Genomic DNA, 18314 nt, shown 5'->3' on the forward strand with positions numbered 1-18314 from the left:
GGCCTCCGCATTAGAAAAGTGGAGCGTAGCCCCCAGTGAGGAGCTTGCAGCTGCAGGCACACTGCTTATTTGATAGCCTCTGAAACGAGGACGTTCCCGGTGAGTCTTCTTGGGCATTGGAGCTGTTGACCACTACTGCAGAAGCAGTAGGGGAGGCTCTTTAGCTGTGCCGTGGTCAAGAGCATAGACCGGCGGAAACCTCGGAATTCCCGGTTTTTGGATTCTTTCTCTGCAAATCTTCCAGCCTCCCAGCTCCCTGAGGATGATTGGGTGGGGTTTTGGGGGGGAGATCCTCCAGTGCTGGATCCCGTGGGAGTTAAAGCAAACCCACCTCTCCCTCAGGGTCTGCATTCTGCACCAGCTTGATGGGGGGAGGGGAGATCTGTGAATCTAGGGCTTTTCTCCAGGCCAAAAAAAATGTCTTTAGAGGCTCCCTTCTCCTTTCTTGAGGATATGCTCTTTGAGAAGACTAAAGATCAACCAAATTCTGTTAGCTATACTTCCTTGGATGAGGGAGAGGTGCCCTTGGAAAAGAAGGATGACATAATTGTTTGTCTTTTCCATAGATAAAGGAATTCCCCCATGGGCATTGTCTCATGAACCTTCTCAGTCATATTTTGTCCAAGTATTTGCACGGACATTTACTAAATCTGTCCTCAGAATTTTATCATAAAATCTTCATTTTTCTTTAACAACTTATCTAATTCATTGCCTCACTGTCATGGCAGTCCCACAACATTTTTCAGAGATAACTAGATGTCACAGAAGAAAGAGGCAACAGTGGGCGAATTTAAGCGGAGTATAAGCTGAATGGTAATGACCATTACTGACGGCCATTAGCTGTGCTATACCTCCTTAGGCCCAGAGCATGACCAACATTATTTCTGTGGACAGATGTCCTCGTGTTCACAATGGTCTGGGATGCACCATATTGAAGAGCTGCGTCAGTCTCGAAGGAGTCACAGCAGATCCTCCTGCAGTGCAGTTTAATCTGGCTCACCAAGAAAAGACCTGAATGGAAGCTCCTCTAAGAGTCCACCCATCAGCATAGGCTGGATCATGGGAGTCGAGTCCAGGCAGCTGCCCTGAGTTGAAGAAAATGTGCCACCAGTCATTGGAGCCCGTATTGAAAAAGCATAAAAGCACTCGAACCACGTGCATCCGTGCCAGCGCAATCAACACGACCAGCATAGGCATATGTATACAGTCTGCATTAAGTCACTCAAAGCAAGATCCATTGACACATTCGAGACATGGAGCATTGAAGCACTCGATGCACTATGAATTGACAGACTTGAAGCACAGTGCATCAAAGTGATCAACAAGCATTCGGAGCATGATGCATCAAGGCATTCACTGCCTGTCCACTTGATGCAGACCGCATTGACGAACATTGTATCGGCACATTCAATGCACAGTACACCGAAGACAGAGCATCATGACCTATCCTGAAACATGGTATAAAGAAAATGGTTTTGGATCATTCAAGACTTGAGCGTTGTATGGAACAATAACAAGTTATATGGCAAGAATGACTTACATTTGTCTATGGCAGGAATATGCAATAAAGATATTTCCTGATATAATCAAGCATTCTCCTAATCCCAATAACTATTCGGAACTTTTCAACAATCGACCTCAGGCCCGACACAGTCAATTCCGAAAATATATTCTCCTATTTTATATTGTATTTAAATTGTACTCTCCTTGCTCAGTTGAAGTTATTTATTGCTTTCATTAAGTTATTTTATTTATTTCCAAGTTCAATCTTCCCTGTTCTCTGTAAGACATTATTCTATATACTGTCAATTTTATAGTTATAATGTAAACCGAATTGATTAGTAACTTTGTTACTAGAACTTCGGTATATAAAACTGTTAAATTAAATAAATAAAATAACAAAATGATCTCAAATAAAGAGGAAAAAATTCTTAGTAATGCGAGAAGAAGGTCAGATGAGAGGAGCTAAGTTTATACTTAGATTTCCATGCTATTGTATTATCATTTATCAAAACTCTCGAGATATATTTAGAGAACCTGAACAGCTCCGTGTGTATCTCGATTCGCACTCCAGTTAGTCCGTGAGGGGGTTTGGTAGTTAAAGGGGAAATACACTGGTTAATTCCTAAGCAATGATTATTGTAACTCAATATAATTTCTTATGTATCTGTTTAAAAATACATCTTGTCTCCCGTTTCCTATAAAGCTTTGACGTATAAATGGGGTAGTTTATGTTTATTTTCCAATTAAATTGTATTATTTCTTTGACGTTGTAAGAACTGATTAACACTCTCCTTTATATTGTCATTTTCTGAACTGTTGTTCTGTAAATTTGTTTTGAAAAATTCAATAAATAATTAATTAAAAAAAGAAAAAAAAGAAAGTGCAGAGGAAGGCAGGCCCGAATGGCAGCCAGGAATCAGGTTTCCTGTTTTCTCCTTTCAGTCGGGCTATGAGGCTTTTCGGGGGGTTGGTTTGTTTTTTTCGCTGTTCCTTCTCCCGCTTGCTTCCTGCACCTGCGTGGTCCCCGCTTCAGCCCGGCATGCTTAGTAAGCTCCGATGCCCCGTCTGTGGGGCCGGCCTCTCCGTGCTTGTCGCGTACAGGCCCCTGTGTCCGATGCCTCACCACTGGTAAGGGCACATCGGGGGAGGCCCACAGCGGCATCTCCACGATAGCGTGGGTTGGGAGGCTCTAAGGCTGCTTGGTGTGCGGCTGCAGCTCTGTTCCTGCTGAACGCAGGAACGGCGGCCATTTTGGAGACATTCGCGCCTAAGGCACCGATCATAGCTGGGGAAGGGGATCTCCCCCCCCCCCACTCCGTACTTTTCCCAGCCGAATTAAGCCCCGATGAGGCCCAGGGGCCCCGCAGGGAGCAATCTGAGGGGGAGTTTGATCCTCTGGAGAAGGATACTGATTACTTTCCCCCCTTTTCGTCCGAGTTTGTGCCCTTAAGGCACAAAGCTTTCACTGCCCGAGAGGCCATGGGGCAGCCCTGTCGTGAGCGCCAGGCCACCAATCCTCTGAAGGTGAAGAGGTTTAAGTTCTTCGGGTCCCTTGGGGCCACGAAGATTTGTTGGGTCCAGGAGTCTCCAAAACCTGGAAATTTGGAGGGGGCTTCCTCCTATGTGACTGCGGGGAAGTGCCGCTGAAGGTTGGCACCTCAGCCACTGATCCTGAGCGGAGTCCGCAGGATCCATACAGGGAAATGGAGTCGGCCCCGCTCTGGAGAGCAACGTCCCCCAGGTGCTTCACCTGTTCCACAAGGAGGAGCTGGGTCCCTTGATCTCTCAGGTCCTGGCGGAATGGGGAATAGTGGCTCCCCATGTAGATGCGGACCACGAGGAGGTGGACCCAGTCATTGCGGGCCTGTGGGGCCCAGCCAAGACTTTTCCTTTCCACAAATCGGTGCAGCAGTTGGTGGTCCGGGATACTCTAGTGATGGGCCTGAAGGTGAGTAGAGCTATGGACAAATTATACCTGTTGACCGCGGACACTTTGGAGTTGCTTCAGGTTCCAAAGGTGGATGCCTCCGTCTCGACGGTCAGAAAGAGGATGACCATCTTAGTGGTGGGGGCCGCTGCTCTGAAGCATGTGGGAGATAAGCTGGAGTTGCATCTTAAGCGGATTTTAGAGGTTTCTGCATTGGCATTCAGGTGGCTGTCAGCAGTTTTATGCTTCGGGTTTCTCTGAGATGGGTGGCCTTGTCACCCCTAAGTCTCAGCAGGGAGAGCATCTGGAAGTTGCGGTGGCTTACGGCGCTGATGCCCTTTATGACCTCATTCCTACTTCGTCCCGTTCGATGGTTTCCGTGGTTTCTGCCAGGAGGCTTCTGTGGTTGCGGAACTGGTCTGTGAATGTTTCCTCTAACGCTTAGCTCGGGGCATTGCCTTTTAACGGCAAGCTCCTGTTTAGTGAGGATTTGAACCAGCTGATCAAGCTGCTGGGAGAGAATAGGGTCCACTAATTACTGGAGGACAAGCCCAAGGGCTCCAAGGGTCCCTTTCCGTCTCGCTCCTGTTTTCATGTACAAAGGCGGTACAGACAGCGCAGAGCTCTGGCATCTGGTCAGGGACAAGCTTCGGGAAGGCTGCAATCCTGGCCTCAGTTCTTTTGGGCCCGCAGGTCGAGCAGGGTTGACTCCAGTCAGGGTACTGGCAGGGCTAAACCCTCCCAATGCAGTGAGGCTGGCCCTCATCTCGATCCCAGGAGTGAGCCAAGATCATGTCGGACCGGTGGGTTCTAAGCATGGTCAACCACTGTTCGCTTTAGAGTTTGCTTGTCTGCTGCAAAGGCTCTTCTAGGTCTCTTTCTGCGCCACCGTGCGAAAGCAATGAGTCGTGTTTTGGACTCTTGATTGACTGCGTCGTCTGGGGCCATAGTTCTGGTTTCTCCATAGGAGCAGGGAAGAGGTCGTTATTCCATCTATTTTGTGGTACCGAAAAAGGACGGAGCATTTCGACCCTTGTTAGACCTAAAAAAAGTTAATTTTGCTCTCAAAGTTTCTCGTTTTCCCTGTTGGGACCCCATCTCAGAGCAGTTTCAGCTACCTCTTCCTCTCACTGAATCTGCATGCTCCAGCCTCTTTTGGTGGCTTCTCCCGGACAAGTTGCGCCGGGGAGTGGGCTTGGAGATTCCCACCTAGTCAGTGGTAACTACAGATGCTAGCCTTTCCAGGTGGGGTGCAGACTGTCAGGACCGTTTGGTATAGGGATGGTGGTCGGTGGAGGAGGCATCGTGGTTGATCAATAGGTTGGAGACCAGAGCGGTGTGGATGGCCCTGCAGGCTCGGATGGCTCTGCAGGCTCTCCCTCCTCTGGTGAGGAGGAGATCAGTATGTATCCTGTCCAGACTATGTGACAGAAGTGGCCTACATAAACCGCCCAGGGAGGTACCAAGAGCCAGGCGGTAGCCTTGGAGGCCCAGGAGTTGATCAGCTGGGCAGAACGGCGACTGGAGAGGATCCCAGCCTCTGCAGGCACGGACAACGTTCATGCGGGTTTCTTTAGCCGTCACCAGCTGGATCCCGGGGAATGGGAGCTTTCGGATGAAGCTTTTTGCCTTATATGCCGCAAGTGGAGACAGCCCAGCATGGATTTATTGGTGACTTTTGAGGTTCTTCAGTTAGCGTTGGGAGACAGGAGCGGGAGGGGGTGGATGCTCTAGTCCTCCTTCGGCCATTGGACGTTCTGCTTTATGTATTTCCACCATGGCCACTCATCAGCAAGGTGGTACGCCACATAGAGGTCCATCAAGGGGACGTAATTCTCGTAGCACCAGAATGGCCGAGGCAGCCATGGTTTGTGGACCTGCTCAACCTAGCGGTGGAAGGCCTCTTGTGGTTTCAGCTCCTGTCAAATCTCCTCTGACAAGGTCCTGTTTGTTTGGAAGGGGCGGATCACTTTTGTCTAGTGGCCTTGTTTTTGAGAGGGCGCGGCTAAGATCTAAGGGTTATTCGGAGGCAGTGATTGCACCCTCTTGCAGTCCAGGAAAACCTCTACTTCCCTGGCTGATCTGGTTAAAGGTTTATCCTTTAATTTCCTGCTAGTTCAAGTAGTGGCTCTAGGTTGCCTTCGTGATAGAGTGTGAAGAGTTTGGCTGCACATCTGGATGTCATGCACTTCCTTCGGGGGGGGGGGGGGGGGGGTGGCGAAGCATTTGCGTCCTCCCATCCAGAATCCTTTTCCTTCCTGGTGCCTCAACCTGGTTTTGAGGGCCATGCGTGTGTTTCCATTTGGGCCTTTGAAGCGTGCGACGCTAAAGGATCTTACTTGGAAAGTGATTTTTCTAGTGGCTGTAGCCTCAGCTCAATGGGTGTCAGAGTTTCAGGCCTTATCCTGTAGGGAACCTTTCTTGAGGATCACAGTCACAGGAGTGTCCTTGAGAATGGTTCCCTCCTTTCTTCCGAAGGTGGTGTCATCCTTTCATTTGATGCAGTCTAAAGGGGCTCTCTTCTTTCCAGGGTTCGGATTCTTCCACTCCTCAGTCCAGGGATTTGCGCAGATTGGACGTTCCTTGGAGATTACCAACAGTTTTCCGACTGTCGGATCATCTTTTTGTGCTGTGGAGTGGCCCCCGGAGAGGACATAAGGCTTCTAGGGCCACTATTGCTCGGTGATTGAAGGAGGCTATCAGCTCTGCATGCATTGCTAAAGGTCGACCAGTGCCGGTTGGGCTTCATGCTCATTCTACCCGATCGCAGGCGATCTCTTGGGCTGTGTCAGCCTTTTTCGCCGCAAAAGATCTGTAGGGCGGCTACTTGGAAGTCTCTGCACACGTTTGCCAGGCACTACCGCCTGAATGTCCAGGCCCCAGAAATGGGGCTTTGGCAAGAGGGAGCTATGAGCAGGACTCTCCGGGTCCCACCCAGTGTAGGGAAGCTTTGGTACATCCCAGGGAAGGATACGTACAGGGAAAGGAAAATTGGTTATTACCTGCTAAGTTTTGTTCCTGTAGTACCACGGATCAGTCCAGAATCTCACTCAGTTTTGGGATGGGTAATTGGAGAGTTCGCTCGACTAATTACTTTTGTTTTCTCTGAAGAATCGGTATGGCTGAAGTTCCGGTCCCACCTAGGGTGGGCAGAGTTGTTGAGTTTGCATAGTTTTACTTCCCTCTGCTTGTGTGGGGGACTAAATTGTTTATAGTTACTGTTTTTGGCTAAGGTGTTTATTCATCTGACTTGAGTACAGTTCAGTACTGATGGACTGCAGGTGGCACCTCAGTATACAGGGCAGCTCAGTCATAACTTCTCTGTCTCCATCTGCTGGAGGGGAGTCGAAACCCAGGAATCTGGACTGATCAGTGGTATTACAGGAAAGAACATTATCAGGTAAGAACCAATTTTCTTCTAGGCTTGCATGGCTTTGAAAAATACATTATATAGCTCCACAAACAGAAAGTGTTTGGCTGGATATGGGTATATCGTATGTCGCAGTAAGGAGGAGGCTAAATTGCTATAGACATCCAGGAACAGCTGAACCTCATTGATGCAAGTCTGGCAATTCAGGAGCCCAAGGAGTATTTCCCACTCATTTTGGCTGTTTGAGAACAACTCTCTCAATATATCTCTGTTCTGATTTTTTTTTTTTTTGCAGATTCCAATGGGTAGCACTGATTGCTCACTTCCGATGCAATGGGCTCAGAAAACAAACACAGCTGCCGATGTCTTCATTGTGTTCACCGACAATGAAACCTTCTTTGGAAAAATTCACCCTGCTGTAGCCCTGAGAAAGTACAGGAGGGTAAATGGCCTTTTCTTTTTGCTATGGAAATAACAAAAATGATTAGAGATGTGATGGTGGGGGGAAGCTCTTTCATGGTTGGGAGGCTGTTAGTAGTGGGAAGGAAAGGTGGATAACTCTTTGGTGACTGGGGTGGGAGAGGATAGCAAAGAGGCTGTCCCATGATTACGATGCTGGGAGAGGGGGGCAGGAAAGCTCTCCCAGGATTGGGATGTGGGAATAAACCAGTGGCACAATAACGGCCTTCAAGTGAATCCACAAAGCTGCAGCTTATTGAAGCAAACTGCTAAATACTGACTCGCCATGCCTCCTCCGCAAAGGTTGCTCTACTCTTCTCCTCATTTCAGAGAAATGCTTTCTTATTTTTCTTTATGGACAAGAGTTAAAAGCTAGTAAAAACACCTTTTTCCTAATGTGCATTTACTAAATTGTGAATTTGCATTAGAGTAAATTGCCAAAAAGGACTTCGACTTTTTAGCTCATTGAAAACTTTTATTTGTGAGACCAAGAAATGTTTTCAGCTGGTGGTTCTGAATCCAGGTAAGATGATGTCTTTATGTATCACAAATGTGCTCTCTCTTTTTTTCCCCCTCAGTTTTTATTACAACCTTTCAGTCTTAAAGAAATGGCAATCAGCAGTACCAAGAATCTTTACTGGTTTCTAATTTCTCTTATCCTGGTATTAATCCCTGGAATTTTTTAATGGCCAAGGATTCAGGTGAACAGTTCCAGCCCTTAGGTTTCTTGGTGGGATTTTATTATTTGGTGTACCTAGAAATTTACTGTATTTTCTCCTCATCCTGCTACACCAGTCCAAGACCAGTGGGTTATTTGCTTCTGCCGGCAGATGGAGGCAGAGAACATAGATTCTCTATGATGTCATCACAACTAGTTAAGTGTGGTGCAGTTCCGAAAGTTCCCAGTATTCTCTGCCTCCAGCAGATGATAGGATGTTCTGTGGCGCCGAAAGATTGGTATATAGGTCTTCCTAGCCTCTTGATTTCACAGACAAGGGTTGGGCACCTGGTTCTACCAGTGTTGTGTTCTCAGCTGTAGAGTTGGCTTGGTCAAACCTGAGAGATTTTTATTTAGCACGAGAAATATAAAAAGAAAATAAGGATGGTCTGGTAGAGGATCCTCTGGTCTGCCACACCCCTTTGCTTCCTCCTCCTCACGTTGTGGAAGCTATTCTTTTATAATTAAAAAATTGGGGAAATCTGAGAGAACAAAAAGAACATTGAAGGAGCTTGAGTTTGACTTTTCCTCGGAAGTGCGACTGTTTGGGGGAGAAATATCCCAGCTGTCGCCCATGCAGTGCAGCATCATTATGAGGAGAGTTCCCGCCACTGGTTGGCCTGTGGCTGCAAGAAGGCCTCTGCTGCCCAAGGCATGACTTGCCTCAAAAGCAGAGGAAAGCTGCAGGACATGAGTAAAACTCATTATCTGCAGTTGGAGCGCAGGTTGCTGTGGGTCAAAAGTTTGCTTCCTCCCACTCGAGGGCCAATGTAGTAAAGTGCACCTAGCCTAGCGCATGGATTTACTTGTGGTTGGGTGCACGTTTTGTGCGCACAAGACTAGCACCTGATGCAGTAATGAGATTAGTGTGTCCAAAATGTGCACCCTAACAAACGCGAACCTGCAGGCGCTCAACGCATGCAAATTCCATGTAAATGAGGACATTAGCTATTATTGCCCAGTGCAAGTAAATGTTGGGGGCCTCAGAGGTGGAGTAAAGGCAACTTGCAGTCAAGGGCTCACGAGAAAGATGACAAAATATGGTCCTCTGTGTTGCGATAAATTGTCCTCCTCCTTAGTATTATTCCGGCTCTTGAATCTACTGCTTGAAGTTGCGAAAAATAAATATATATTGATTGGCTCAAAAAGAAGTGCACGCTTCTTATGACACATTATTTAGATGCCCGTAGCAGTGGGCACCTGATATAATAAACTGGAGGATGTGAAATCAGCACCTTAGCAAAATAACCAAAGCAAGCATGATCAAAACGGACCCTCGTATTGAGCACCCGTTACAGTTCTGCACACCCAGTACAATAACCTCTTGAGCGCCAGAGGTGCACATTCTCCCATAGCATGCCTTTTTTTAAGCTGCTTCTAATTTACATATTGTATTGGGGTGCACAGGGATGTGGCTGCCCACACGTTAGGAAAACGTGAGCTCGACATGAGCACCCATTTTCAGCTTGTGTCTTATTGCATTGGCCCCTCAGAAAGCAGGGCACAGGAAGCCATGGATACTGCGTTTTCTGTGGGAATACCTGCCATTTGACTGATACTGTCTCTGAGAATATGGCTCCTGTGCCACAGCCTGGCCAGTTTTTAGAAACCCCCCCCCCCAAGAGTTTTTCCCAGGACAGGGTGTGAGGAGGAAGGAAGTTATCGACGTTGGGACCTCTATCTCAGGAGATTTTTCCATAGATTTATTTGTGTCCTCCCAGGAAGGAGGAAGACCTTTTTAGGCTTGCTATTTTTCAGCTCGTGTGGGACTCTTCTCCACTTAAGGGACCCTGGTACCATCAGAGTCGGGAGATGGTTTTCGTTCAGGGGCCAAGGACCATAAGGCAGTAGATCTTAAGGACTTTTTGGATGTGGACAGCATTGCTTTTTTAGATGAAGGTGAGGTGCCCTTTGAGAGGGAGCATTAAAGTGTCATTCAGCAGTTTCATAGGGATGAGGTAGCATCTTTCATTCATCATGTGGTAGCCTCTCTAAGCCCAAGGAAGAAGAAGCCCTGGATTGGCATCCTATTATTAAAGGGCTTTGGAAGAAGCTTTCCTTCTCTATTTAAGGGTGAAGAAGATGATGCTAACACAGTAGGCATCCTCTGACTTCGAGCTCAGGGGTGTGAAACCTTTTGGGATGCTATATTTGCTCTCTCACGATGCCATACAGTGCTTTTTTCAGATGATCCGAGTGGATGTGTTGGTGTCGGCCATTATTTGGAGATACTTTCCTTAAGGAGCCTCAGGATAGAAAGATTGAATTTCCCCTTAAGCATGTGTTCTCTGCTTATACTCTGATGGTTTAAACTGCTATCTGTGGTAGTCTTGTAGCTTGGGCACTTCTACATTGGATGCAACAGCTCCCAGAAGGAGAGGAGGCAGCCCACATGGAGTTGGCAGTAGATTTCCTAGCTGATCCTCTATATGATCTTAATAGGATTTCAGTTAAATCAGTTGTTTGGCAGTGGCAGCAAGAAGATTCCTGTGGCTAAGGTACTGGGCTGCAGATTCTTGATCCAAATCCCTCCCTCTGTAAGCTTCCTCACCCCTGAGGAGACGCTTCGGTGGTAAGGGTCACAAGGGTAGCGTGGGCTGAAAGGGAAGTCCACGTTCTAGATTGGGGAGAGCTTCCCACCAGACCAGAGATACCCTGAGAGGATCCGTGACAGTGACCGGAGCCTCTAGATCCTGAGATGCCTGCTGCCTCTGGGACCGCAAGGCCCACTGTGGGTTCCTCATGTGGAGGCGGGCCAAGGCCCCCTGCATCTTCACCAAATGTTTAGCGGTGGTGGCTGCCTACCTCAGGCATCGCTCAGTCCATGTGTCCCACATGAACGGCCTACGCACTCAAGGCCTCTGAACCGTTGCCGAAGCATGTTGCCAGATAAACTTTCTGAAGCTTTGGAAAATGTGGTATGCCTTGTGGGCATTCAGAGATCAGTTGTCGTTCAAGGAAGTTCTGATCAGGATGGACAGCCAGGTCGCAATGTGGTACATCAACAAGCAGGGTGGCATGGGCTCGTTCCTCCTCTGCCAAGAGGCAGTGCAGGACTGGAACTGGGCCCTCTCCCAAGGGATGAATCTGCGGGTGACTTACCTGCCAGGTCACCTCAATGTGCTAGCGGACCCCCTCAGCTGGTCCTTCCAACCACACGATTGGTCCCTTAACCCAGTGTTGGTGACTGCCCTGTTCTACCAATGGGGTACGCCGGATGTGGACCTGTTCTGCTCCCTAGTAGCGGGGAACGGCCAACTGGCCTGCGATGCCTTCTCCCTTCACTGGGGGCAGGGCCTCCTGTATGTACACCCCCCCTCTACCGCTCATCTCAAAGACTCTGTCAAAGCTTCAGCAGGACGGGGGAACCATGATTCTCATGGCTCCCTCCTGGCCTCGGCAGGTTTGGTTCCCACTTCTCCAAGACCTGTCGGTGTGTGCATCCATTCCGCTGGGGACGGTGCCCAACCTATATCTCAGAACCAGGGCACTCTGCATCACCCGAACCTCCAGGCACTGGCCCTCATGGCTTAGATGTTGAGTGCATAATCCTCCAACTATTACAGCTCTCGTACTGTGTTTCCCAGGTTCTGATAGAGTCCTGGAAACCTTCGACCAGGAAGTCCTACAGCTCAAAATGGAAGCGTTTTTCTATCTGGTGTGGAAGGCATGGGTTGGACCCGTTTCCATGCCCTCTCCCCGGCTGCTGGACTACCTGTGGCATTTGTCCGAGTCTGGACTTCAGGCAAGTTCTGTCAGGGTGCATTTCAGCGTTGTTACGCACATTTCGGTCCAGCCCCTAGTTGGCCATTTTATGCAGGGTCTCCTCCAACTCTTAGGCCACCGGCAGCCACCTGGGACCTCAACGTGGTTCTGACAAGACTGATGCAGCCTCCCTTTGAGCCTCTGCAGTCCTGTGACCTGAGGTTCCTCACCTGGAAAGTCATATTCCTGGTGGTGATCACTTCCGCTCGCAGGGTCAGTGAGCTTCAGGCCCTGGTTATGTACGCACCGTACACTAAGTTCTTCCACGACCATGTGGTTCTGCGTACACATCCTAAGTTCCTGCCCAAGGTGGTAACTGATTTCCACATCAACCAGTCAATTGTTTTGCCAACCTTTTTACCGAGGCCACATTCCCACCCTGGGGAACAGGCTGTCCACACCCTGGACTGTAAACGGGCATTGGCCTTCTACCTAGATCGCACGGCGAGCCACATGCAATCCACCCATCTCTTTGTGCCATTTGATTCCAACAGATTGGGTGAGCGGTGGGTAAATAGACCTTGTCAAACTGTCTGGCGGATTGCATTGGCTTCTGCTCTGCGCAGGCAGGCGTTCAGCTGACCAGGGTGAAGGCTCACCCTGTGCGGGCCATGGCAGCATCGGTGGCTCATTTCCGTGCAGTCCCTGTCGCGATTTGCCGGGCTTCAACCTGAAGTTCTCTTCACACATTTGCAGCTCATTATTGCCTTGACAGGGACAACCGTCAGGACAGTGCCTTCGGTAAGTCCGTCCTGCGCAACCTGTTCCAGGCCTGAACCCAACTCTCTCTACTCATGCCCCCCTGTTTCTCACAGCGCCGCAGTTGTGTTGTGCCCATTGGCACTTTGTTTGGCCACTGTTGGGTTTTTTCCAGTCGAATGGGGCAGTCTGGAGTTCTGTGTTCACCCACATGTGAGGACTACCATCCTGCTTGTCCTAGGAGAAAGCACAGTTGCTTACCTGTAACAGGTGTTCTCCTAGAACAGCAGGATGTTAGTCCTCAGGGATCCCGCCTGCCTCCCCACGACGTTGGGTTCGCCTCCGGTTTGTTTTATTTTTCCCTTGTTTTTTGCTATGTTACGAGACTGAAGGGGGACCTCGCGTGGACGTGCGGATAGTAGCAGGCTGCTCAGTCTACTGGTCAAAGCTTTCCGTGCAGGGCTCCATCCTGATGATGTCACCCACATGTGAGGACTAACATCCCGCTGTCCTAGGAGAACACCTGTTACAGGTAAGCAACTGCGCTTTTTGTGATGGGCTCAGATGAACTCATTAATATTCAAGAGCTGCTAAGATATTCCTTTTCAGGTGTTCTCCCTGCAGTTTGTCATAGGATCTATTTGGGTTCTTTCAGCTTTGTTATCTAGGTTGTTATGTCTTTAAGTCAGTGGCTCTGTTATTAGAATACTGGAAACTTTCTGGACTGCAGCCCACTTAACTGGCTGTGATGACGTCACAGGGAATTCTGTGTTCTCTGCCTCCATCTGCTAGCGGGGGAAATAACCCACTGGTGTAGCAGGACTACAGGAAAGAAAACGATCGTGTTAGAAAATGTTTCCATCTGGGTCGTCATGTCACTGAAGGATATATAAATTCCAGGCTTCTGTGCATACGTGAGGTGATTGTGTGGGAATCTTTCAGGTTGCCTGGATGCAAGCATCACTGGCCAGGAAGATTTTCTGGCCCTCAGAACTGAAAGTTGGCTAATAGATTGAAAAGGTTTTACCTTTTTTTTTTTTTTTTTAATGGATTAACCCTGGGGTATACTCCCAATCGAGTCAAAACTGATCTGCGTGTTCATGGGTTGTTAATGTGTGTCAGTAAAGAGAGAGAAGAAAACATTTCTCTGCAATGTGCTGTATAGACCGAGTGACCTCTGAGGAGTGGTACGTGAGCTGCTAGTTGGGAGGCTTTTGTTTTAAGTTGCAACCTTCCTTGGCAACACCCAGTGATGTGTACAGAACATGAAACGACTCAGATTTGTCAGATATTTCTAAAATTTGCAGATGGCTGCCAACGCAGAGCTGAGATGGACCTTTCAGGGCTTCCAGACACAGGATAGAAAAGCTGAGCATTATTTGCTGGTCACGTTTCCTCCAGTTTGTGTCTCTAAAACCTTTGTAGTCATCTTGTGCAAACTGAGAGGCTGCCAGAATTCCTTCTCCTGCCTAAAACACTCACCGGGAAAGATTATGAGAATATCACTGCGAGACCGGGTCTGTGTGTGCTCTGCAAAGTATAACCCAACATGCCTTGTTTCTCCTAGGTAATGGGTATCCCGTCCAAGCTGATCGTGTGCGGCATCACCTCGAACAGCTTCACCATTGCTGACCCAGAGGACCGCGGCATGCTGGATGTGTGCGGCTTTGACTCCGGCGCGCTGGACGTCATTCGTAACTTCTGCCTGGATTTAATTTAAGGGCGTGCCCACCACACACCCTTTCTCTGTGAAAAACAGGAACTCAGGAGGCACTGATTTTTTTTTTTTTTGTTTTCCTCTTTGAGGGGAGAGACGGTTGCTACACAACAAGATTTAATAGCAGTGATTACTGAAGGAATGTTACCGGGATAGCGTCCGTGCCTGCCTGGAGCAGAAGTTAAAGCAGTAGCACTTCCTCGTCTCTTCACAGTTGCTCTAGTCTGCCCTCTTGTTTTGTCCAAAATGATGTTTTCTTCTTTGTGGTTTTTTTGTTTTTTATAAATTTTGGAGGAGACCTCAAAGATCTGCACATTTTATCCACGTCTTTTACCCAGGGTATTCCTGAGCTGTTTACGCAGCAGGCCTAGTTTGGCTGTATCAGGATTGTACCAGTATAGACGTCTGGCTGACAGAACAATACCCCTTGATGTTACTGTACAACAGTAAAAGCAGCAGGGCAGTACTAAAAAGGTGGATCACTGATTTTATTATTTGCAGTACTCAGAGGGCTAGGAAGAAGTTAGTGAGGCAGAAGCTCTAGATTAGTCATCTCAGTATGTAGTTGACATAAAAACAGAACAAAGGGAGAGAGAGAACTTTTTTTAAAAGTAAGAGCTGTTTTTTTCTTAACAGAGGAGTTTGGTAATGCTGTGACTCTGGCTTTTAATGTGATGGCAGTTTTATAGTCGCTAGAACATCCCTGCTCCTGGCAAGCTGAGCAGAGCTTCAGGAAACCATCTGTGGGGAGGGCTTTTTTATTTTAGAGTGCCCAGAAAAACCATCTGTAAGAACAGAGAGGCAGAAGAGCGTGTTTCTTCTTCTTAGGCTCTTTCCCCAGTTTTGACCGAGGATGTTTGAAGATGAGAGTCTGTGAAATCCAGCTGGGAGCTCCATCTTGGGGGCAGGCACAGAGAGCCTAGACTGCGGATTACAGGACGAGCCTTTTGCCTCTCTCAGTTGGGGTTTGTTTCCACTCGAAGAGCAGTTTTCCGACGCTGCAGCCTCAGAGTGGAATCAGACAGTAATCTTTCCCAGAGCCCCTTCGACCAGGTAACTGTGCTGAAGAGGGAGTAATGCCATTACTGTTCATCATTTCTAGCATCCTAGCAGGGCTCTTCAGATACACAGAAGAAACAGCCCCTGCTCCCTGCAGCTTGCAGTCTACTTAGAACATAGAGACAAATCAAATAAGAGGCTTCAGATTAAAATCAGCAAAGGCCTAATTGGAAAGAATCAGAACCCTAATTACTTAATTAAAGCAGCATTACTAGCTAGATTGCTCAAAGTAGTAACTTGCTTGTTTTGTGGTTTTCTTTTGTAGTCTTATTCAGTGTTCTCCTTTCATTTTGCCTTAAATTTTGGTCTTTTTTTTTTTTTTTTTAAGAATAAAAGCTACTGCTCCTTTTATTATAGTCCCATTCTGTGTTTTTAAAAATCTCTTTCCCCAAGATTCCTTTTCAGCTGTTCACGTCGTACAGCTCTACATAGCCATTTCTGATTTACTTTGACTCATAGCAAGGCCGTGGCTAAGCAAAAGAAGCTTTCAAACAATCACTTTCCATCAGAACAGAAAGAACTTACAGTAATAAATGAAAAAGCGGAACAAAACAAGAGAATCTTAGTCATTTTGGGTCTGAATTACTAAGATTTTTTTTCCCATAGACACAGAATGGGAAAAAAGCTTTAGTAAATGAAGCCTTAACTTTGTTTTAACTACCAGCTGAAATGCTTTTACCTTTGTCCTTTCGCGCTGCTGTGAATGCTGGGGCCCGGGTCTTTTGAATTCTGAGTTAGGTGCAGCTGGTTTGTGGCAAGTTTCTTACTTGTCTGGATTCCACCCCCTCCACCTGCCTTCTCCTGTGCAGGAGAATCCCATTTTCCCTGGAAGGAGCAGGGTACTGGATTGCCAGCAGCCTCCATGGATTCTCAGCAGGCTCAGGAACATAAGAAGGGCTGTGCTGGATCAGACCAAAGTCCATGGAGCCCAGCATTCAACAGTGGCCAGTCTGCGTCATAAGTACCTGCCCGATCCCCCCAATAGCTGATCTGTTTTCTGTATCTCACTGACTTTCCCCAGTCTACCTGGTTAATAACTGGTTATGGACTTTTCCTTCAGGAACTTGTCCGATCATCTTTTGAACCCCACTATGTTAGATGCCTTGACCACGTCCTGTGGCAACAGATTCCATAGCTTGATTGTGAGCTGAGTGAAAAAAGACTTCCCTCACTTTGTTGTAAATCTGCTAGTTGCTAGTTTCACGTGTCCCCTAGTCCTAGTGTTGCTTATTTATTTGTTTATTTATTTAGTGCTTTTTTTATACACCGGCATTCATGATTTACAATCATATCATGTCGGTTTACAGGGAACCGGGGTACAACAACCTTAAACATTAACATAGCGAAGCGAAATAATAGTTGCATTGAAACAGGGGTGATAGAACTGAGGGAAGAGGAATACAAACCAGAAGGTAACTCAATGAGCAGAACAATTATTTACAGTGTGCTGAGCGTTCAGTAATGATAGCTATGGGGGATCAGCGGACTTAGGGAAAAGCTTGTTTGAATAACCAGGTCTTAAGCCTTTTTCTAAAAGTCAGCAGGCAGGGTTCCTGTCTGAGTTCAGGGGGGATAGTATTCCATTGGTTGGTCCTGCTGTAGAGAAGGCCCTCTCTCTGGTGGTTAGATGGTGCGTGGATTTGGTTGGGGGGGCGTGCAGGGATCCTCTGTAGGCTTCTCTGATAGGTCTGGATGAGGTGTGGAGTCTGAGTGGGAATTGAAGGTTAAGAGGGGCTTGGTTGTGGATGGTTTTGTGGATGATGGTGAGGGACTTGTGTAGAATTCTGAAATGTATTGGTAGCCAGTGTAGATTCCTGAGGATGGGAGAGATGTGGTCTCTTCTGCAGGAGTTTGTCAGGATTCTGGCTGCCGCGTTTTGAAGCATCTGAAGAGGTTTGATGGAAGAGGCGGGGAGACCTAGCAAAATGGAGTTGCAGTAGTCTATCTTAGAGAATAGAACGGCTTGGAGGACAGTTCTGTAATCTTGAAAGTGTAGTAGTGGTTTAATTCTTTTTAGTACCTGCAGTTTATAGAAGCCGTCCTTGGCTGTGTGGTTGATGAAAGTTTTTAAATTCAGACGGCTGTCGATTAATACTCCCAGGTCTCTTGCTTGGTTGACAAAGGTGTTAGTGAGTGACCTTTGAGGGGTATCGCTGTCGTCCGGGGAAATAAGGAGGAGTTCAGTCTTAGCTGAATTGAGTATAAGGTTTAGATTAGTGAGGAGGTGGTTGATCTCTCGGAGGCAACTTTCCCAGTACCTCAGTGTATTTGTGATAGATTCCGTTATGGGGATCAGGATTTGCCTGAAAGGGCAAATAACTGTTCCCTATTTACCCGTTCCACCCCTCTCATGATTTTATAAAGTTCAGTCATATCCCTTCTCGGTCATCTTTTTTCCAAGCTAAAGAGCACTAATCTGTTAAGCTTTTCTCTATAAGGGAGCTTTCCTATCCCCTATCTTTTCCATTGCCCTTCTCTGCATCTTTTCTATGTCTGTTATGTGTTTTTTGAGATGGGGCAACCAGAACCACACTCAGTACTCAAGCTGTGGTTGCACCATGCATCCATGCAGAGGCATCATGATATTCTCAGGTTTTTTTTTATAATTTAATCTTTATTAAGTTTCAATCATCAATGCATGATTAAATTTTCTTCAATAAATCAAGTAAATAAATTTGCAAACCATAGTAATACAAAAAAGAATGCATTGCAAAAGGAAAAGAAAAATTCTAAGTTTGCTCTATTTAACCTATAAAGGGAGCCGCTATACAATAATCTCTCAAAACATACATTTCTACAGATATAGGAGGACCCTTTTTAATTTATTGACCCACATTTGTTACTGAAGCTTGATTCAATTTATCCAATTCCTTATCACTTATTCTCAGTTTTGTTCTCTGTTCCTTTCCAGTTAATTCTTAACATTCTATTTGTCTTTTTTGACTGCTACTGAACATCAAGCCAAAGATTTTGAGGTATTGTCCACAAATGGCTCAGAGGTCCTCTGCCTGGGTGGTGATTCCTAACAAGCATCTCATCATCGTGTACTTGTAGTTGGGATTATGTGCATTACTTTGCAGTTGTCCACATTAAATTG

General features: G+C 47.1%; 1 protein-coding gene across 1 annotated transcript in view; it reads left to right on the forward strand.

Moving 5' to 3' along the window:
- The window catches only part of RO60 (Ro60, Y RNA binding protein), a 65146-nt gene extending 48164 nt beyond the window's left edge, over window positions 1-16982 (forward strand). The window contains exons 8-9 of the mRNA XM_029618533.1: window positions 7096-7242; window positions 14009-16982. Of these exons, the coding sequence (XP_029474393.1) occupies window positions 7096-7242; window positions 14009-14161 (300 nt within the window). The 3' untranslated portion in view covers window positions 14162-16982. The remainder of the gene's footprint in view (window positions 1-7095; window positions 7243-14008) is intronic.
- The last annotated feature ends 1332 nt before the right edge of the window (window positions 16983-18314 follow it).

The sequence above is a fragment of the Rhinatrema bivittatum genome, chromosome 10, assembly GCF_901001135.1.
Source record: "Rhinatrema bivittatum chromosome 10, aRhiBiv1.1, whole genome shotgun sequence".
Classification (NCBI taxonomy): Eukaryota; Metazoa; Chordata; class Amphibia; order Gymnophiona; family Rhinatrematidae; genus Rhinatrema; species Rhinatrema bivittatum.